The sequence below is a fragment of the Nothobranchius furzeri genome, chromosome 3 (assembly GCF_043380555.1).
Source record: "Nothobranchius furzeri strain GRZ-AD chromosome 3, NfurGRZ-RIMD1, whole genome shotgun sequence".
Taxonomy (NCBI): domain Eukaryota; kingdom Metazoa; phylum Chordata; class Actinopteri; order Cyprinodontiformes; family Nothobranchiidae; genus Nothobranchius; species Nothobranchius furzeri.
The window spans coordinates 65,296,266-65,317,518 of NC_091743.1; the positions used below are offsets into that span (position 1 = coordinate 65,296,266).

At 42.5% G+C, this 21,253-nt stretch overlaps 2 protein-coding genes across 4 annotated transcripts in view; both read right to left on the reverse strand.

Annotated features, from left to right (window-relative positions):
- Positions 1-2,868: 2,868 nt before the first annotated feature.
- On the reverse strand, positions 2,869-6,869 carry gnat1 (guanine nucleotide binding protein (G protein), alpha transducing activity polypeptide 1). The gene is made up of 8 exons (XM_015958937.3): positions 6,613-6,869; positions 5,745-5,787; positions 5,527-5,668; positions 5,277-5,434; positions 5,076-5,204; positions 4,866-4,995; positions 4,631-4,784; positions 2,869-4,552 (listed from the first exon to the last, which is right to left on the reverse strand). Exons 1-8 carry the CDS (start codon positions 6,716-6,718, stop codon positions 4,362-4,364), a joined length of 1,053 nt encoding a protein of 350 aa, XP_015814423.1. The 5' UTR covers positions 6,719-6,869; the 3' UTR covers positions 2,869-4,361.
- Positions 6,870-11,395: 4,526 nt separating this feature from the next.
- sema3fa (sema domain, immunoglobulin domain (Ig), short basic domain, secreted, (semaphorin) 3Fa) overlaps positions 11,396-21,253 on the reverse strand; it is a 62,826-nt gene continuing 52,968 nt past the window's right edge. For all 3 annotated transcript variants that reach the window (XM_015958936.3, XM_015958935.3, XM_015958934.3), the window contains exons 10-19: positions 20,128-20,242; positions 15,885-15,954; positions 14,339-14,483; positions 14,016-14,238; positions 13,851-13,939; positions 13,702-13,743; positions 12,901-13,058; positions 12,707-12,774; positions 12,476-12,609; positions 11,396-12,041 (exon numbers count right to left, since the gene is read on the reverse strand). In XM_015958936.3, the coding sequence (XP_015814422.1) occupies positions 11,613-12,041; positions 12,476-12,609; positions 12,707-12,774; positions 12,901-13,058; positions 13,702-13,743; positions 13,851-13,939; positions 14,016-14,238; positions 14,339-14,483; positions 15,885-15,954; positions 20,128-20,242 (1,473 nt within the window). In that variant the 3' untranslated portion in view covers positions 11,396-11,612. The remainder of the gene's footprint in view (positions 12,042-12,475; positions 12,610-12,706; positions 12,775-12,900; positions 13,059-13,701; positions 13,744-13,850; positions 13,940-14,015; positions 14,239-14,338; positions 14,484-15,884; positions 15,955-20,127; positions 20,243-21,253) is intronic.

The following is a 21,253-nucleotide window of genomic DNA, read 5'->3' on the forward strand; positions in this document are numbered from 1 at the left end:
TTCTTGTTTATTCATTTTTTTTATTTTTTATGCTCCTCTTTTTCTCCTGTAATAAGTGTCATCGCTGCTGTGACATCTAGCTTTCCCCACTGAGGAACAATAAAGGGATTTTCTATTCTATTCATCTATCTGCAGCCTTTCCATTTCCTGTTTACTGTAGGTTAAATATTTTCTCACGGGCCAACAACAAAATAAAACTACCATTTTATCTTAAAGGAAAATGCAACATCTCACCTGTTAACTTTCATGTTTTAGAGCAGAAAAAGAGCATAAAACCAACATATTTAAAGCTCAGTTTGCTCCACTGGTTTACTATGATGCTCACCTGTTCCAGCCAGATACCTGCATTATGGGGTTGATCTGAGCTGAGGAGGAGACTCCTGTTGTTTTGTTCATCTTCATCATAATAATGACAACATTAGATGACAACAGGTGCTCACATAGGTTTGTGCTGCTGAACATGTCTGAGCAGCTTGACCACGTTGTGTGTCGGGGAGGAAACACAACGACAGCAGCCACAGAGTCATGCTGGTTTGAGCGTGTCGCTGTTCGCTGGAGTTATATCAGCTCTGTCTGGGCGTTAGTTGGAAAACTTTCTCTTTCAGTCGTGAACACATTACTGAGCGGCTAGAATCTCCGTTTCTGGGCTTCAACGTCAGAAAATAGCTGAGTGAACTTGGCGCTGAGTGAGAGGAGTGTAGTTTGTCCGAGACAGCAGAGCTGCAGACACCGGCAGCAGGCGCTGGAAAAAACACAAAGGAGGGGGCGCATTGGCTCTGCGGTAATGCCGCAAAGCTTCATGGGAGTTGAAGTCTTTGCGGTAAAATCAGCCAGTGGGTCAGTTTTAATATATTTTTGATAATTATCTCGCGGGCCACATAAAAATGCTCCGCGGGCTGCATCTGGCCCGCGGGCCTTGTGTCTGACACATGTGCTGTAGCAGAACTACTCCAGAACTCTATGCTGCACCTCTATATATCTACATTGCACTGTACTGCCATCTAGTGTCAGAACACAACAGTATAGCTATAAATTAACTAGGGAGGTAAAAAAAAAAAAAGATAAATATTAATGAAGTGGTTCTCTCACATTTGTCTAAAAACCTCCACCAATAAAACGGCTCAAAAAACAAATATTGGACTATTCGGTTGTCAGTCGCACTGAACCGCAGCACTTCCATGCTTCCCTGGGTCCTTCACTCATTACGCACTTGCACATTTTGCAACAGAACACCACTGGTGTGAGAGGTTCGTGGCTCAATATTATCAGAGGGAGAAACAGCCGGCTGTTAGCATTTCCACTTTGGATAAACTAGCAGACTCCCAAAAAGAAACACCATTTGAAGTAACGGACAACAAAAGATGTTTGAACGTAAAAAACGGCGACTGGTGTTTAACGCTCTCTTGTTTACTCTAGCAATGTGGGGTCTGGTATTCGGCAGACGTGGCTGAGGAATGATAACTGAGGGGGGCGCGTTCTGTCACCATTTTCGTTGCTTTTGCAGCTTTATATGACAGATCCCGAACAAGACTTTAATGTGTTCTATTTAATTTGTTTAATTCTGGACAGGAGGGTCTGTCGGATTGTTGAACCTCAGATTCAGGAGGAGCAATGTGGTTTTCGTCCTGGTCGTGGAACACTGGACCAGCTCTATACCCTTAGGGGGATCCTGGAGGGTGAGTGGGAATTTGCCCAACCAGTCTACATGTGTTTTGTGGATTTGGACAAGGCGTTTGACCGCATCCCTCGGGGGGCCCTGTGGGGGGTACTCCGGAAGTATGGGGTACCAGGCCCTCTGATACGGGCTGTTAGGTCCCTGTATGACCGGTGTCAGAGCTTGGTCCGCATTGCCGGCAGTAAGTTGGGCTCGTTCCCAGTGAGAGTTGGACTCCGCCAAGGCTGCCCTTTGTCACCGATTCTGTTAATAACCTTTATGGACAGGATTTCTAGGTGCAGCCAAGGTGTGGAGGGCATGCTTTTTGGTGGCCTGAGGATCAGGTCTCTGCTTTTTGCAGATGATGTGGTCCTGTCGGCTTCATCAGATCGTGATCTTCAGCTTTCGCTGGAGCGGTTCGCAGCCGAGTGTGAAGCAGCTGGGATGAGAATCAGCTCCTCTAAATCTGAGACCATGGTCTTGATTTGGAAAAGGTTAGAACGACTTCTCTGGGTCAGGGATGAGGTCCTGCCCCAAGTGGCGGAGTTTAAGTAACTCGGGGTGTCGTTCATGAGTGAGGGAAAACTGGAGCGTGAGATCGATAGGTGGATTGGTGCTGCATCTGCAGTGATGCGGGCGTTTAACCGGTCTGTCGTGGTGAAGAGAGAGCTGAGTCAGAAGGCGAAGCTCTCGATTTACCAGCCAATCTACGTTCCTACCCTCACCTATGGTCATGAGCTTTGGGTTCTGACAGAAACAACGAGATCGCGGATACAAGCGGCCAAAATGAATTTTCTTTGCAGAGTGGCTGGGCTCTCCCTTAGAGATAGGGTGAGAAGCTCTGTCATCCGGGAGGGGCTCGGAGTAGATTTGCTGCTCCTCCATATCGAGAGGAGCCAGTTAAGGTGGCTTGGGCATTTTGTCAGGATGCCTCTTGGACGCCTCCTTGGTGAAGTTTTCCGAGCACGTCCAACCGGGAGGAGGCCTAAAGGTAGACCCAGGACACGTTGGAGGGACTATGTCTCTCACCTGGCCAGGGAATGCCTTGGGATTTCCCCAGAGGAGCTGGCCCAAGTGGCTGGGGAGAGGGAAGTCTGGGCCTCTCGACTTAGGCTACTGCCCCCGCGACCCGACTCCGGATAAGCAGGTGAAAATGGATGGATGGATGGATGGATATTTAACTTGTGAAAAATGACAACACTTGAGTTTTCTACAGGAGCTTTAATAAGTTAAAACAATTTGTACCATTTGTGTCTTTGTACAAGTTAAATACTTCAAAGTCTTTCAAACAAAGAATTTTAAATGGAGTTTTCTACAACTTGATACTTCATTAGAAATCTGAATAATTATATACAACGGCCCTTTTCAACTACTGGAAAAACATCCCCTAGTGCTTCACTCAAAAACGTTCTTTAATTGTGCTGCAAAGTTTACGGTTGTGTGTTTTTATATTAAAGCCATTTCTAGTGGAAGTTTATTAAAATGCCTAAACTAGACTGAAGTGCATTTGCAGGTGGTGAGTTGACTGTGGTCTTCTTTTGGTGGATACTAACAAAACTGGAGCTTGAAGACTGGACATTTATTCACATCTGTCTATTAAAACATTCTAAATTACTTAGTTTACCTGGATTAACCGGAACGACAAACTGCACGGCCCTCCAAAGACATCGGAGAAAAGTTTGACATAACATTTGTCCTAAAATTAGAAAAGGATGTTCTGTCTTTAGATGTCGGTTTCAGATGAAAAGAAGTTATTGGTCAAAGCTGCAAGTTATTTTGTGACACAAATTGAAATAAATGTTTTTGCATTTGCTGTTTCAAGATGACTTCAAGGGGACAATTTCCATCTTCAGTCCTCAGTTTAATTACTGGAGGGATTTGAGGAACTTTCTATGTTAGAACCCTACGACAACAAAAAGAGAATCCCAATGGTTAGATGGTTAAAGCTAGGGTATGTAGTTTCAACATTTTAAAGTAACTTGAAAAAATGCTTGAATTCGAAACTGACCCTGTTATATATAATGCAGGTCATCTTTCAAAATTTATATTTCTCCTAAGTCCCTACCCTGGCCTCTACATCAAAAGGAATCCTTCACACTATCCTAGAGCGTTGACCAACATATATTCGTATCCACAAGGGGCAGCAGTCAGTCAACGAGAAAGCACCCTAGTCAGTTTAGCACAACAACAAAGAAGAAGAAGTAGCCAGATTTTGCAACAGAGTCACCAAAACAATTCTCAAAGTTACCGATTCCTCGACAGCCTTCTACTGCTCAAAGAAAATTTTAACATTTATGAGCTCTTCGGAGGAAACTCCGTGAGACGTTTACAACAGTTGAGCATAATTTACATTGAAGATGCTTTTAATAGATGGACTAAAATTTGAGGTCAACAAGAGCTCAAAACTGATGGAGTTGGTCGAGTTTCTAATGGACTGGTAAATACTAAGCTGTTCATTTATCTTTAGATAACTGTAATAAATAAAAATGGAGATAATTGTGCTGCCTTTACTGTTGGCTAGTACAGCGTTACCTTCCAGAATGTTAAGGGGGGCAGGGGTGGGAGCTATAGCCAATCAAACCTCAAAATCTGCTTCTTTCCTTGATGACATCACGCTACGGACCACAGCTTTAAGCGGCTTTATTTTTTTCTGTATCTTTGCTCACTTTCTCTTTGCTCACCCTTGTTTAGTTCCTCTGCCCAACTTTTAGAAGAGACCGCAGTCCTTCAGGTTTTCTTTGATGATGATGTCGGTTACGGCATCAAACACAAACTTGACGTTTTCCGTGTCCGTGGCACAGGTCATGTGGGAGTAGATTTCTTTGACATCTCGACGCAGGTTTAGGTCCAGGAATTGTATTTTGATGTAGTTACCGGCGTCCTCATAGGTGTTGGGTCCTATGTGAGACCATGTCAAATGAAGTAATTTGCAATTTTTGTTTAAAAAATGCCATAATTAAAAAAATAAGATCTCACCATCATACTCAGGGAAGCACATGCTGAGATGAGCTTTCTTGATTTTCTCCACAAACACGTCTTTCTTGTTGAGGAAGAGTACAATGGAGGTGGTGGCAAAGTAGCGGTGGTTGCAAATACTGTTGAACAAGTGGAGACTCTCGTGCATTCGATTCTGGAAGTAAAGTTCGACGAAGATCTTTATAACCATCTGATACTTGGCATGAAATAGTTAAAAATAGGTAACTGTCCATACCACTTCATCGTCCTCCACCAGCACCATGTCGTAAGCGCTCAAAGCAGCAATGAAAATGATACAAGTGACACCTTCAAAACAATGGATCCACTTCTTCCTCTCTGACCTCTGGCCACCCACATCAAACATTCTGCATGAGAAAAACCAAGACATTTGATCTGAAGTCTTCACTCTGTAGCTCAGCTAATCCTAAGTGATGCAGAAACACACCTGAAGTTGAGATCTTTAAAGGAGAACTGGGTCTCGATGATACCGGTGGTCTTGACTCTTGATCGCAACACATCCTGCTCAGTGGGCACGTAGCCTGGCTGGATCAGTCGCTCCAAATCGTTTAGGTAGCTGTGAGGAAAAGAGTTTCAGTTGAGTAATGCAAAAACAAAACTTGAAACCTCCACAATTCAGAGTTCTTACTATCCAGCTGAGTCGTTGAGCTGGTACTCTGAAGCCCTGTCAAAGCATGCCTGGATACCAGAATCCTTCCACAAACGCAGGATAATGTCCGACAGCTCTTTGGGCATGGTTCCTTCCTCGATCGTGTCTGCAAGATGCATGAGTTTCCTGGCATCATCCTGCATGACAGAGTCAAAGAAAATACATTTAACCCATAGTTCTGTTTGTTTGCCAACAAACTGGGAACATTTATATGGACGTTTGTGGCGACCTGCTGATCGGGGTGGCCGTAGTTAATGTTGAGTGTGGTCATGGCCTTTACAATAGCCATGATGGACTGCAGGGTGTTGCTGTAAATGATGGTAATAAACTCCAAGCACTCTTCAAGCGAGTAACCATCTTTGTGAATAATTCTGCAGAGAAAATGCGGCGTTACGGCACAGATTACATTTAGAAATAAAAGCTACCAGGGCCTAAAGTCCAACTTACTTCATCTGTTTGACGATTGTGCTTTTGCCTGATTCTCCAGCACCTACACGAGAGAACACCAACATCAGTAGATGTTTGTTAAAGCCAGTTTTATTGAGATTTTCCATAATTTTCCAGAACCCTTACATCTGTTTAGTAATTTTATTGGTTACATTGTTTCCAGAAGAGGACCTGGGTTTATCTTAGATGACATATTTCATCAGACAGATGATCCTAACAAGTCATAATACTTCTTATTTCATGTCTAATCTTTTTCTTGACCTACATTATTAGATGATGGTGGATCTGTGCACAAAAAATATATGGAATAACCTGGCATGTCTGTTTATAACCAGGTCAACAATTGTGCATTCGGCAAGAGTTATAAATTCTGAGATACTGTTTCAGGTACAAACCCATGTTTGTCTGTATAACTTGTAAAATATAATTAAAAACTAACCTAGGCTCAATTGTATATCAAGTTTTGAATCACGCGAGTACTTTCTCTTTTTAATTATGTTGGTTCTGTTTGGATTTTCTTGATATCTGTGTCCTTCTCTGCTAAGCCCTTTGTGCTGTTGGACCTGTTGTGTCAGGATTAATAGAGGATTGGCTTGAGTGATAATCCAAGTGTCTCAGCAGTTCAGTGACAGGTTATTAAGCCTTCGCTTGACTCAAACAAGTTGTGTAAAAATAATGAGACGTATCCATTGCAACAATTAAACATAAGCCAACAGTATTTATGCTTGTTACAAATGTTTATTTAAATGTTTGTAATTTTCTTGCAAACCTTCTAATGCCTAACAGCAGAATATTTGAAATGCAAGCATCATGATTCCATATAAATGAACCAGGACCTGCTGAAGCATCTGAAGCTGGGTGTCTTTACCTAGCAGCAGCAGCTTGACAGTTCTTGCATCCTTGTCAGCATCTTCCTTCAGCTTCTTCTCCAGCTCCCTGGAGCGTTTCTCCTCAGCGCTAGCTCCGGCCCCCATCCTACCTTTCCCGGCTTAGGTCCCTTCTGTTTAAAAGCCAAGTGTCAAGGAAAAATGGAAGAAGGTCCCGGCTGGTGCCTTCAACCGCACAGCTGATGCCTGAACTGCCTACAGCTGCCTGAGGTTTGAGTATTTTTCCGACTTAGGAGCGGATTTTGGGAACCTTCGACCCACCTGACCGGTGGTAGCCAATGGAGCACAAGGACAGGGACGTTATAGGGCAGAGGTGTGATGAGGAGCGGAGGACCATAGTTGTGCTCTAGCCTTTAGGGTACTTTGCTGTGCTCAGCGGAAGATGAGCATCGGCTCAAGTGCTTATCTCATGCTCTTCTTAGATGTCTTGAAAAGGGAAGAAGCTAAATAGTTGACCAAAACTAATTAATTCCATGTTAGGACTCAGCTGAAAGTGAAAATCAATATGACAATGATTATTTGTGCAATATGGTGAAGAACCAACACATTTAACACAAAAACAGCCTCGTACTACAGCAAAATACACAATAAAACTTGCAACAAAAATGCCACACATAGAAAAGTATACATGCAAACACAAAATAAGACATTTCTTATTGGATACTTCAGATTAAATGGTGAGTTCTGAGGTACTTAAAGGGCTTAGTGGTTTCACTAAACAGATCTCATTGACCTAAATCTGAAGGAGGGAAAGAATCCTAATCTACTCTCTTCAGTGATGCATGGATGTAATAACTGTGTGTGTGTGTGTGTGTGTGTGTGTGTGTGTGTGTGTGTGTGTGTGTGTGTGTGTGTGTGTGTGTCTTGCAATGTTTGACACAATGAAAGCAGCAACGCTTAAATGTGTGGTCCCCCCCCCCCACACACACACACACCAATTATTCCTGAGTATAATTGGTCACTCTGAGCTTTTTATGCAGGATGAATGTGAAAACAGACTCCTACACCTATCTCCTGTGATAGCTTCTGATAGAAAATAGATGGTGAAAGGCTAAGATTTTATCCTCACTTATCTATTTCATACTGTGAATTTGCATTCATTGCTTCGCCCATCTTGGCTCACGCCCGCCCACAAGAAGGCTTTAAAACATTTTTTTGCAGCGAGGAGAGAGAGTGGAGTGTGTGGCTCAATCACAATACTTGCACCATGCTCTACGGTCTTCTGTGAAGTGCACTTGGAGGGAGTATGCAGTAAGGCTTCGAGCTCGTACTGCACATGTGAGCAAATAATTACTGAAATGGGACAGAAAGCATTGCGTGATTGACCGCAACAAATGCCGGGATGTTGGTCGCTGTGCTGCTTCTAAAGAAACAAACTTTCAAACAAACAATTAAATCCATCCATCCATTTTCATCCGCTTATCTGGAGTCGGGTCGCGGGGGCAGTGGCCTAAAGGTTGGTTTATGCTTGACGCGTCCGCGAGTTCCGCACGGCTCTGCGCGGCGAAATTGCGTCATTTTAACAACCACGCCCCTCCACCGCGCCTCCGCATGACCCAAGATTTCCGCAACGCGCACCTAGGAAATTTTCTAACCACGAGGACGGTCGGACGTGGAAAAACATGGCGGACCGGCAAGAACTAGTATGGCAGAGGTTCGTAAATACAGACATTTGTATGATTCAGCTCTCAGAGATCACCGTGATCAACATGTTGTTAATAATTCTTGGAGAAAAATAGCTCGCACTGTCAGAAAAGACGAGGACGCTGTTAAAAATGCTAAAATGCCATGTTGTAAACAGTAATTTCTACTTCTACTATGGTGTAGTGTTGGATGCATGCCGTAGAGCTCCATGCTGTCCCGTTCAATTTGGGAGAATATTGGCTCACCGCAGAGACGAGCCGCATGAACCATAAACACTGCGAGTTGTGAAGCGCGTTCCATCCGCAAGCTGCATCACCAAGCGGAAAGTGAATGCGTCAAGCATAAACCAAGCTTAAGGCGAGATGGCCAGACTTCCCTCTCCCCAGCCACTTGGGCCAGCTCCTCCATGGGAATCCCAAGGCGTTCCCTGGCCAGGTGAGAGACATAGTCCCTCCACCGTGTCCTGGGTCTACCTTTAGGTCTCCTCTCGGTTGGACATGCCCGGAAAACCTCACCAGGGAGGCGTCCAGGAGGCACCCTGATCAGATGCACGAGCCACCTCAACTGGCTCCTCTCGATGTGGAGGAGCAGCGGGTCTACTCCGAGCACCTCCCGAGTGACCGAGCTTCTCCCCCTATCTCTAAGTGAGAGCCCAGCCACTCTTCGGAGAAAACTCATTTCGGCTGCTAGTACCCGCGATCTCGTTCTTTCAGTCACTACCCAAAGTTCATGACCATAGGTGAGGGTAGGAGCGTAGATCGACTGGTAAATCGAGAGCTTCGCCTTCTGACTCAGCTCTCTCTTCACCACGACAGACTGGTAAAACGCCTGCATGACTGCAGATGCAGCACCAATCCACCTATCGATCTCACGCTCCAGTTTTCCCACACTCGTGAACAAGACCCCGAGTTACTTAAACTCCTCCACTTGGGGCAGGACCTCATCCCTGACCCGGAGAAGGCATTCTACCCTTTTCCGAATCAAGGCCATGGTCTCAGATTTAGAGGTGCTGATTCTCATCCCAAACAATTAAATATTTGTGTAAAAACATACAGAACATCAATCAATTGTCCTAAAAAGAAATACTTTCATTAGAAAATATGTATTTTCAGAAAAGACGTGAGCCTTGCTCCCTTAGCAATGAATTGTGGATAATACCCTTTGTCAAAGTCTGCATCAATGTGAACTTGGACGAAGTGCAGATCAAGGGTGCAAAAGGGACGGTCAACTTCCGAACTTGAGAATGGGGACACCCTGAGCTCTCGCACCCCCGGATGGGAACACACAATTGAAGAGGTGCAAGGGTGGAAGTGCGAGTGTTAGGATTGGGCCTCTTGGTGATAGTGACTAAGCAACATGGCTGAACACATTCTGTTAGCCAATCAGAAGCGAGGTGTGTGCATATCAATAATAAATGAGTAATCCTGCTGTTTTCAGGCCACCTCTGTACCAGCAAACTTCTGCGTCTCAGAACAGGAGCATCATAGTTTTTTTTTGTTAGATGACTCATAAGGCATTGCTTTTCACTAGATAACAATGCAAATGTATTGAATAAAGAAGTAAACCACACCTTACCACTTTAACATGTTTGCTCACAGCTATACGAAGAGGAACGGTCTTCTGTACTTATTACAGTAAAACATGTTTGGCAGTGTCAAACAAAAGAGAACATGTTTTATTATAAAATATAGAGCTTTAATTTATTAGTTTGCAACAATGACAAGGAAGAAAAGAGTCGTTACACATTAACACCGACTGTGCATTTCGTACGTTACCTCAAAGAGCTGTCAAACACAGAAAACATGTTTGAAATTTATGCAAACTTGTTTTCTTTTCAAAAATAAAATCAATCTTTCTAAACTTTCAGCATTTCCAATGGTAAAAAAGGGATCCGTATTCCCACAACATGACACACATTCACTGACATCCACAGCAACATTTTAGACGATTACAACAAACATACATACGCTGTACATGCCATGCACGAAGAAAATCCACTTCCGAAGACCGTGGTTTTCTCTCCAGGTCATCTTTTTAGTGGTTGAACCTGTGATGCTGATTATTGTGTTGAAGTTGATCGGTTCTCCAGTTCGTGGCACCAATAATAAAAGCATGAAGATGGCTCTGAACCAGCACAAAAGTCTCTGTTGTTACCAGATGATACAGCACCAATCGTAATAGTCGTATAATGAATCTGCACATTTGTTTTAGAGTTTTACGAGTATTTACAATAACATGGTAGGAATGCAAAAAAATATCCCCTCTAATATGGACATAATGTCCATTATGCCTAAAAATCAGATTTACTACAAGTTTTATTTTAAAATGTACCAATTTGGCAACAGAAGGTGCTTTGTCTAATATTGTCGGCAATCACAAACAGTTACAAACTCACATTTAGCTGCCTGCCGGAATATAAAATGTCCATAAAGAAAAGAGAAGGCAATGTTATGATTTTAGCTTTTGTGCCTTTAGAAAATCTTCCCCCGCTCCAGTAAAACAGCTTACAGAGATCACGTTTGGAACACAACAAAGAGGTGTGTTATTCACATAAAAACATTAAAAAAAACACTTGGCAGCAACTTATTGTGGAAGAATATGAATGAGTGGTTCAAGATCTCTACTTGAGGCCAGTCTGGAGAGTTTGGATGGAAGAACGAACGACTTTAAATTCACAGGACAGGTTTTGTGTGTGTGTGTGGTGTGTGTGTGGTGTGTGTGTGTGTGTGTGTGTGTGTGTGTGTGTGTGTGTGTGTGTGTGTGTGTGTGTGTGTGTGTGTGACTTGTTGCAGCTGCAGTCTGTGGGCATTACTAACCATCTTCATATGTCCTGTGAGATGCCGGATGTTGCCATTTTTGTTGTAAAAAAATGCATCTGGTTTACAGTAGGCTGAAGACGCTAAAGGCGGTCTGAGAGACTCGATTTTGACCTTAAATTCTGCCAGCAGTCAGTTGATCCAACAGTTAAGTTCACGAGTCTGTGTCCACACCCTGCAAAGTTCTGGGTAATTGTTGCTCCAAAAAGAAAGATATTCTCATCATGATAACACAATGTGATGACACTAATAATAATGATAATAATAATATAACAATATTTGCACAGATTTTCTCTATTCACAAAAAACATGTCTATATAGGTACAAAGAATTATTTTTTTACAACCTACAATAAATATTTTCCCCCAACAGTTACATGGAAACAGTTTGATGCTTTCTGTTGCGTTGTCAGCTAACCAGAGTCATTGCTCTTAATGGAGGGTTGTGGTGTCTGGGAGGTTGTGAAGTTAAAGGTGGACAAGGGCGGCATTTGGGTATGCGACAGGACGTAATTCAGCTCTTCATGTCTCGGCTGGATTCGTCTGATCGTCGTGATGCCGGCGGTTGCGAGGCTTCTTCTCTTCTTTCAGCTCCTTCATACTCTTGGCTTTGCTTTCCCCAAGGTTCCCGTCTCCATGCTGCCAGTAATCCTTGCAGTACTGGTTGATCAGGCCCATCTCTGGCTGGCTCAAGATGGTCAGCAGGTCTTTGTACTGACCTGCACTCGGAGTCCAGGCGCTGGACTGGAGCGGAGGAAGGGCCGGACTTCCCGTCTCCACTAGCACATTGTTGACGGTGCGACTGGAGAGGACCACGAGCTGCAGCTTCACCAGAGTGTGCTTGAAGTTTTTCTCTGTGGACGTGCAATGGTAGATGCCGCTGTCGGAGGACTGCACGGAGCGGATCAGGAGACCCTGATCCGTTTTTAGGATGCGACCATCTGAGCGGATCTAAAGTGAACAGAAAGAGTGAACTTAAAAAAAGGCAACCTAAAAACAACGGACACCAAATGAGAATGAAGGTTCTCACTCATCCAAGACGTGGTGATCTTTTTTGCTTTTTGAAATTTTGACTTTCCTGAAGATTATTTACATCTCAACCCAAATGTGTGGATTAACAAACTCTTAACATTTCCATTATTGTGTGTTGATTTTCAAATCAACCCTTCTTTCCTGAAGGTTGTTGAGGGTTTTGATGCTCTGATCATATTCCTGAAGATGTTCATTACTGTCAATCTTTCTGGGAGTCAGGTTCAGAAATACATTGTGAGTTTTTGAAAGTTCAAACCTCCAACCTCCTTTGTGTACTGTTTTAAAATTCTCTTGTGAAAAAAAGAGAGCATATCAAGGTCAAAACTTTGCTTCAAAATAAAATTGCCACTCACCTCTTTCCTTCTATCACTGTTTTCCTTCATCAGGTGCCACTTGAGAGAGACGTGCGGAGAGCGGGCCTGGCACTCCAAAAAAGTAGTGCTTCCCTCCACCCCGTACTGAACCGTCTCCAGAGTGTTCTTATTGTCTACAAAGCATTAGGTGGACACGTGATCATTAAAGCTTTAATTCTCCATTAAAACCTATAATTGAAGTCTAAAGTCTTAAAGAACAAAAATACTCACTGTTAGAGTTATACCCTCTGCACTGGCGGATCGGGTTTCCGTACTTGACATCCTGTCGGCGGCTTCGTCTAAAAGAGTCAAATAATGAGCCAGAAATAATAAAAAAATTAAGAATCATCAACCCATCAACATCAATCTACGTTGATGATCAGATTGTAATAAAGTGCAGCCATCTGTGCTGCTTCGATCTTCACCTCTTCTGTGAAGCAGAGTATCTGGAGCAGGATTTTCCATCCCAGGCGCAATACGGGTCTCGGGCCAGACAACAGTCAGCGCAGACCTCCCCGTACACGTCACAGCGGTGGAGTGCTAGATGGGTCACGCCCAGGACAGATCCCACATACAGTTGTTGCTTTTAAAAGAAACAGAAAAGAACAATCCCCAATAAAGACATCTGATGAATGTGGATGATTCATAAAAAGACAAGTTAAATGACATTGATCATTAATAATGGTATTAACTTTATACTTTCTTAAACAAAGACTGTACTGCTGCTAGTTTACCCATTGTGTGTGTGTGTGTGTGTGTGTGTGAGTGTGTGTGTGTGTGTGCGCGTGTGTGTGTGTGTGTGTGTGTGTGTGTGTGTGTGTGTGTGTGTGTGTGTGTGTGTGTGTGAGTGTGTGTGTGTGTGTGTGTGTGTGTGAAGGCTGAGCCAGGTTCTGTTGGAGGTTTCTTCCTGTTAAAGGGAAGTTTTCCACTCCACTGTCGCTACATGCTTGCTTAATATGGAAATTGCTGTAAAGTCTAGGACTTGTGTCAGTGACTCGATCCAATCTGCTGGGTTTTCTTACATAGAAACGTTTAACCAATTGGCATAATGAACTGAACTTAATGCATAATCAATCTGACTTTTTCAGTAAAGCTTTATTTTTTTCTGCATTCTGCAATTCGTCCCTAGAGGACTTCTGCTTCAATATCTTGCTTATTAATTAAAAACTATCTATTTTTGATTAAATTCCCTGTGGAAATGTTTTGTTTTAATAAAGTTTACTAACCCGTTTTGATGAGATCTTCATGGTGGTAATTGAGGTGGGAACCTACAGGCACACAACCAGATGAACAGATCGTTATTTTCTGACAGATTAGCCAAAACCAGTGAAGGAAAAAGAGGAAAACGGACTAATCAGAGACCGGAAAAACCCACCTTGAACACTTCCACTTCTTCTAGAACCAGCTCCTCTGTTTGCAGGTCATCTCTTGGCAGGACAATCACTTTCTGGACCGTCCCACGATCTGAAAAAGCAAATTCTTTCTTAATCTTCATTCATTTCAACGCTTTATCTTTTCTACAATCCTCCAAACTACCGACCTGTGCCCAGGAAGAGCACCTCATAGCTCCCGTCAGCAGCTCTCACTTGGTCCACAGCAATAGTGGTGAACTCATAATCCACGTTTGTTCTGACCACTAGGGGGCGCTTGTGCACCGGGTATACAGCATTGAACATAGTGGGGTGATTTCTCATGAAGTTGATAACCTCATCAGGGTAATCCTTGGTGGATTTCATGTTGGGAGTAAAAGTGCCTCCGGGACACTGTTGACAGATTGATAATTTGAAGGTCAGATCTGCTCCGCTACCATTTATTATTTCGATCTGATGGCAGTAACATTGATTTTCTTCATTTTGAACTCACAGTGCCAGGTCGAGGGTAAGGAATTTTCCCCTGGTACGCCACCCACTGATAGTTGGGCCCTTCTTTGTGGGCGAACGGCCCGTTGAACACCATGCGGATGTCAGCCATGGAGTACACGCACACCGCCGAGCCTTTAAACACAGATCTGAAGGAAAACAAGTGAAAACAGGTGAACACGTCAACCTCCATCCTTGAGATAATTACTCTCTGCGGCTTGTGACTCCTCAGACTTCCTTTCCACATCGTCAGCCAGGAACAAACTAAAACACGACGACGCACACACAAACACCGGCTGACTCGAGCCGAGTCAAGCTGTCTGACATACAAACACCCACGCAGAGCAGAGAATGGCCGCGGTTCAGGCTCTTGTTGCTGGGTGGTGGGTGTAGTATGTTTGTAACTCCTGTCATGGACCCCCATCATTAGCACCACATGTGTTTCTATCAGCTGGGCCTGAATGTGCTTGATGCCTCTGACGAGAACAGGAACAATAACAAGGTTTCTTTTCCAAATACATTAATCAAGACAAGTTTATTATGTCTCTACTGACGGAACCTCAGCATGCATGCTGAATGCTGAGTGGCGTGCGACACCCTGCTATCGGCTTGTGCAGAACTGCAGTTTCTGTCAGACTCTCAGAAGAAAGCACATCCACTTCCTGTCTTGTCTTTGTAGTCAGATGGTTGGAAGAAGTGCAAGCAGACAACGTCACTTCATGTTCATACAGAAGAAGAAAAAAACTTTTTCCTACAAAACTGTGGAATGTTCTCTCCTGGCTGGAAGTCAGTTTATGCCTCACCTCAAAGAGGAAGGACTTTGCTTTGGCCTGTTGTGGCGAGCCGAGTCATGGTCATGAAATGTATATCATGACTGGATAAAAGGAGCTTCCTCTGTAAGGTGATTGGGTACAGTTGCAGCTCCTCCTCATCAAAAAGAGTCTTCTGAGTTGGTTCAGTCATCCACCTGGTTGTCTCCTCTGGAGGGTTTTGTTTTGGAGCAGACCCCAGAAATGTTAGAGGGAATAATTATTTTCTCCAACTTGGGAATGCTTTAGTATCCCCCAGAAGGAGTTAGGAGAGTAGAACAATTGAGATAGTATTCCTGAGTGATTCAGATAATTCTTTACAATAAATCCATAGTTTCTCCACTCCTACCTTTGTGTTGTGTTATCAAACACGCCCACCCACCCCCTGCGTAGGCTGCTATAAGCTGAGAAGCTCCGATAATCGGGGGAGGTTTGGAGTAGAGCTGCTACTCCTCCTGCACATCTATTTTACTTACCCCACTTGTGATGTCACAAACGGGGACTTTTTAAATTGCTTTGCACATAATCCCTAAAACCTAATATTGACGGAAAATGGATGGAAGTTTTTTTCTGCGTTTGGAGAGGCAGTAGAGACCTACATGGTAGCATAAAATGATGCAAAAGATGAGTTTTAATGTAAATACCTGAAAATGGAGGCACAAGGTTTCAGCCCTGAAATGACGATACGTTACCATAGTGACCCATCTGGTAGAAAACGGAGAAAAGAAAGCCATCACTCACCCTGAAACTGAGAAGACTCCATAGATGACTGGGTTCTTGGTGTCTTGAGTTGGCTGGATGTACACATCTCCTGTAGATAATGACATAATAAATTGTAATTAGTTGCCATTCTGAGACGTTATGTAGAGAAAAACATCAATTTCGACATCGTGTTTATAGAATCATTTTGATGAGGAACACTTAGTGAATTTAAACCAACCAAGATGTTTGGAGAGAAAAAACTTTCTACTTGAAAAGAAAATATTAGTGTCTCATATGAAACGATCCCAAGACTTTATGATAGTTGAAACCCATGTAATCCTTATTCTGACGTGGGGAGGTTTTGCTTCCTTTGTGTGGGGGTGGGGGGTAGAGTTAAGAAACGAGCTTCCCATGACTTGTGGTTAGTGGAGCCTTCAGTAAGATCCTGAATGTGAACTCTTCCAAACCTGAGACTACAGCGTCTGAGTCTCAGCAGGGAATAGGAGTGAAACGGAGATGTCTGCTGAAACACGGTTTTAATAGGAGCCATATGCATCCAGTGACTGTGGGACTGAGGCAACGCTACACCCCGACTATCCTCTAATGTTTTCATGAGACAGAAGTTCACGAAAAACAAAACAGAGGAAAACCGAAATAAATTTAAAGTGGACAGCCTGATTCTGCATATGTTCACATAGGGCTTCGCTTCAGTGACAAACTTGGAAAAACAGATCGCTCGTTTGAAAAGGTTTCCTAAAAATTGGACAATAATTATCTTTCATCAAATGCAAACAAAACTCGATTCTACCTTTTATAATCAGAGATCTTTTCCAGGATCATCCATAAAACTACCCTGAAATGACCTCGATCTCTGTGAGAGGGCACTGATTACATAAACCTCACACATGGCTCAGGTACAATCAGATCTATAACATTAAAAAGACACAAACAAGATACCATTATTTGAAAAAAAAAAACCTTCTGATAAAACCAAGGTGTGAACTGACAGGTAACGACTGCTGATTGCAGCAAAAAGGAACTTTTGGCAAACTAAGCTGTGATTCATAACCCATCTGACGCCAGCTTGACAGAGCTCCTGGCTATAGGGAGGGAGAGGAAATAAATCAGCAACGACCTGGAACCGGCTGCATCAATCTGACTTTTGTTTTCTGATTTTTTGATGAGGCAGCACTTTTTGGTGAGAATCATGTCTAATTGCTGGCAGCGATGCAATAAATAAGATGACTGGGAAACACAACAAGGAGCTGTGTCTTTATTAAAAACTCACTCGAGGTGAGAAAGATTTTAGATTACATATAATCTATGATTAACACAGAATTTACTAGAAAACTAAACATCTGAAATTTTAGGATCTACAGAACTGAAATGTTTTCAGTCCATTAAGACGTGTCAGGAAAAGAAAAGAGCAGTGAAACTTTATGGTTCGTGAATTCATTCATGTTTTTGCCGGGACGACATTTTCATCGCTTTTGCAACTGCGTGCCCCTTTACGTTCCTCTTGTCCCTCAGCAAAACACATTAACATTGCCATATGAATCAACCCTACTCTTCTCCCCCCAGAGTCCTCATACAGGCTCCATCAGGACTAGCGGGGCTGGAGACAGCGTACATTTCTACCAGACTGTCTGTGGTTTGTGGGAGGACCCACTGCAGCGCTGTGGGTTGTTACGCTGCACCTCAGGACTCACATTAACCTCACCATTAGTGCCGATCTGCATCGAGGTTGCAGCTGTCATGCTGCACCGTGGAAAGACCACAAAAAGTATAGCAACACTGACAGAGGAGTGCTCTTCTGTCACAGACACTGAGTGCTCTTAAAGCTTAAAAACCTCTGCAAAGCTTCATCAAGCACCCAGAACAGCTGCTATAGATGCAGCTCAGAGTCACGGAGAGCATCAGTGCTTTGCACTGCGGATCAAAACACACCTGACACAGATAAATGGGTCATCTAGCAGAGCAGAATCTGGATATTGACCCTCACATTTTGAATTTGGTGTGGTGAAGAAGGGAAACATGTAAAACATCCAGGGCGTAAGGGTCTTGAGAACCATGAGGGAGCAACAAGACGAGGGCTGTAACTCAGGATTAAAAGCGGTTGTCTACAACGCTAAAGGTCATTGGGTCAATTCTTGGTGGGGCGAGTCCACACATGTCAATGTCTTTAGGAAAAACAGTGAACCCAACTTCAGCCACCTCGTAAATTTCAAATCAACTGTAGCTTTTTAAGAGGAAGAAACTTTAGGAAACTTATGTGTATCGCGTGTGAAAATAAAAATCCATATTACGTCAAACTGTATTGTTTTTTTTTCTCTTTTTAAAAACAAAACAAATAGGCAAATGTGAAATAATATATCTAATTACTTTCAGGAAAGTTACTTTTTAGTAGTTTTTAATAAATTAATTGACAAATAAAAAAAATTAAATGTACCGCTGAAAAAATGAGCTGTAATTTTTTTTTTTCTGAGTGACCCCAACATGCCGTCATAGTTTGCCCCCCCAAAAAGTATTTTTAAACTTTTAAACACTTGTTTAATCAGTACATTTGCAGTCGTTTCTAGTATGAATGATTGCTTTGTAGTCTTACTCAGGTGTGTGGAGCGGCACAAAATAGCAGGATTTGGTGTCTTATTTCCTTATATTTGGACATCTCGACTCTGATTGGATAACAGCAACATGACACTCACTCTGTTTTGCAAAACTGATGTTTTATCGCCACAAACACAAGCCTGGAGGAGTTCTGCTGTGGGGTGGATTTACTAATGCTAATGGTTAACTAGCTGAGACATGCTTTGCTGTTTCCGATAAACCAAAAACAACCTTTCACATCATGAGCCAAGATGGTTGAGTCTATGAATGTTAAGTGACAGTGTGACGTAGATCTGCGAAGATTTTAAAATCCTAGATTTTCACCGTCTATTTTCTATCAGAAGATAATGCAGGAGAAAGGTGTAGGAGACTATTTTCATGTTCAGACTGCAGTGACTGATTAATCAGAAATAATCCAATTTTTTTTTACCGTGATCCACACCTTTAAGATTTTTTTTTTAAATAAAATGACACAATCATCCTTTTACTCAATGCGGTTTGATTAAGAGCAGACTTTTTACCCAAAATGCATTGAGTCACTTAATCAGTCTGTATTGTTAGCCTCCAGTTGAACTTCCTTTTGTAAATTTGTCATTATTCTGTCTCAACATTAACTTGCATCCTAAAAAGACAGAATTTATTGATTGTTTTCTTTATGCTTTTTTTTATTTTTACTGAAAAAATTGAAATTGAGCTTGGTTTTGACATCAATTTAGCTTTTTTGTCATTAATCCTAACTTCCAATTGAAAAAAAAAATATATATACATATATATATATATATACACACACACATATATTAAAAATTAGAAAGTAGTCTACAGGTTATATAAAAATGTTCACAAGTATCCACTAACACCACTTGACATTTAAATATCGGGAATCCAGCATATTCCTACTTAATCCTGTCAGTCATGTGGATGACAGCTGGGCTCAGATGATCTGCTGGAAGCTGGGCTGATCCCAGAAACCCATTGCTATTATTACTCATTATTTAGTCTTATTTGCTCAACTTTTTGGCCAAAAAAAAAACAAACAAAAAAAACAATGCATAGTTGGATAGTACATTAATCAAAGCAAAATCAGATGTCATCATGTGGCAATAATACATTCATTTAAAGCTGGAACACACACACACACACACACACACACACACACACACACACACACACACACACACACACACACACACACACGGTGCTGCAAAACATGAGTTCATGTGGATTAACATCATGCTGGAACTATGCAACACAAATGTGAAGTGAACTCTAGAAATGACAAAGTTGTTGATACTGAATCTGTCAACATGGAGTCCATCTGCAGACGCTTGTTTTGAGAAGTTGTGATTACTCGCTCATTTAGAAATGCTCACGTTCCATCTGCTAGCTTCTCTGAGAGGTCAGAAACATGTTCATTATGTGGCTCCCGCTGCCTCCCAGCAGATCCATTACAGGTTCCACCAATTTGTGGAAATCGATCTGTAAAATGCCACAGCCGCAGTTTGTTTTCCTTGCAAGAAAGAAAGTTTCCGATTGTCTGAAGAGTACAAATGACCAACAGGTGATGAAGTCAGGACTCAACTGATGAGGGAGATGCGGTGTGTAACATTCAGAGTTACAGAAAATACCAGATTCTGAGTTAAAACCAGGGGGAAAGTGGGAAAATGCTCTAACTCACGCAGCTCATCGAAGTGAGTCTCAATGCCGTCCGCTCCAGGGACAGAGCAGATTAGACGGGCCTTCAGAAACGTGCTCCACTTGTTGACTAGACAGCAGTGTCCGCCATCGTCGTTCTGTAAGACAGACACAGAAGTCATCCTCAAATAATCACTCAGCAGGATGACTCAAACAATTTCTGACAGCTGTTTGGAACAACTGGCCTTTTTACTTAAAGTGGTCCTTCTGGAAGGCAGTCAGCAGGAACAAATAAGATTTTGGTTCCTTTGTCCTTTCTGCACAAGGTCAACCAGCTGCTATCAATGATTTTGTTAGATTTCTTATTTCTAAACATTTTCCAACATCCCCAGAAATCAAAATAAATTATAAACAATTTTAAAGGCCAAGTTCACTGAGAAATTAAATGTGACAATAGCCTTCTACTCCTATTTCCTGCATTAGCCGCTACTAGAACATGGACGGGGAAATGCTTGGATTAGAAAAGCAGCCCAGATCTATGCCGCACTAAAATTTGCATTCATAGTCACCCATCTTGGCTAGTAACAAGAAAGGCTGTTGTTTATTTGGTGTCCAGGAAACAGCAGAGCATGTCACGGCTAGTAGAAGCTAACCATTAGCATTAGCAACTCTACCACACGGCAGAACTCCTTCAGGCTTGGGTTACCTTTAGAGGCAAAACATCAACATTGCAGAGCAAACAACAAGTGGAAGAGTCACGTTGCTGTCAGCAAATCAGAGATGAAATTTAGGAATATCAGGAAATAATAATGAATAAAACTTTCAATAAAAATAATAAATGAATAATAAACCCTGCCATCTTCTGCTTCCCTCTCCTCCAACTAACTTCTACTAGGAGCTTCAGAATTTTTTTCTCACAGATGTTGACTCACAGGGCGTTTATTTATACTAGAGACTACTGCAAATGCGTTGAAAAAACTAGTAAACTTGGTCATAAGTGGGAGTGACACCATGGGTGGGGACTTACTTCAACCAAACTTCCTGTTAGAAAACCACCTGGAAAAAAGGCGTTGCCTGGAGGACCGAGAGAGATCTACTGAGGCAATGATTGACAGCACCCCCGTGAATCCCCCTGCATGCCCTCTTGGAGTTTCTCAGTTGGAATCGTT

Bases quoted from the DNA above. Each gene is read 5' to 3' on its own strand.
- gnat1 (XM_015958937.3), bottom strand. From the start codon at position 6,718: ATGGGGGCCGGAGCTAGCGCTGAGGAGAAACGCTCCAGGGAGCTGGAG. The intron at 5,788-6,612 runs GTAAAGACACCC...TCTCTCGTGTAG, and splicing joins TGTCAAGCTGCTGCTGCTAG to GTGCTGGAGAATCAGGCAAA. The intron at 5,435-5,526 runs GTCGCCACAAAC...TCTGTCATGCAG, and splicing joins ACGGCCACCCCGATCAGCAG to GATGATGCCAGGAAACTCAT.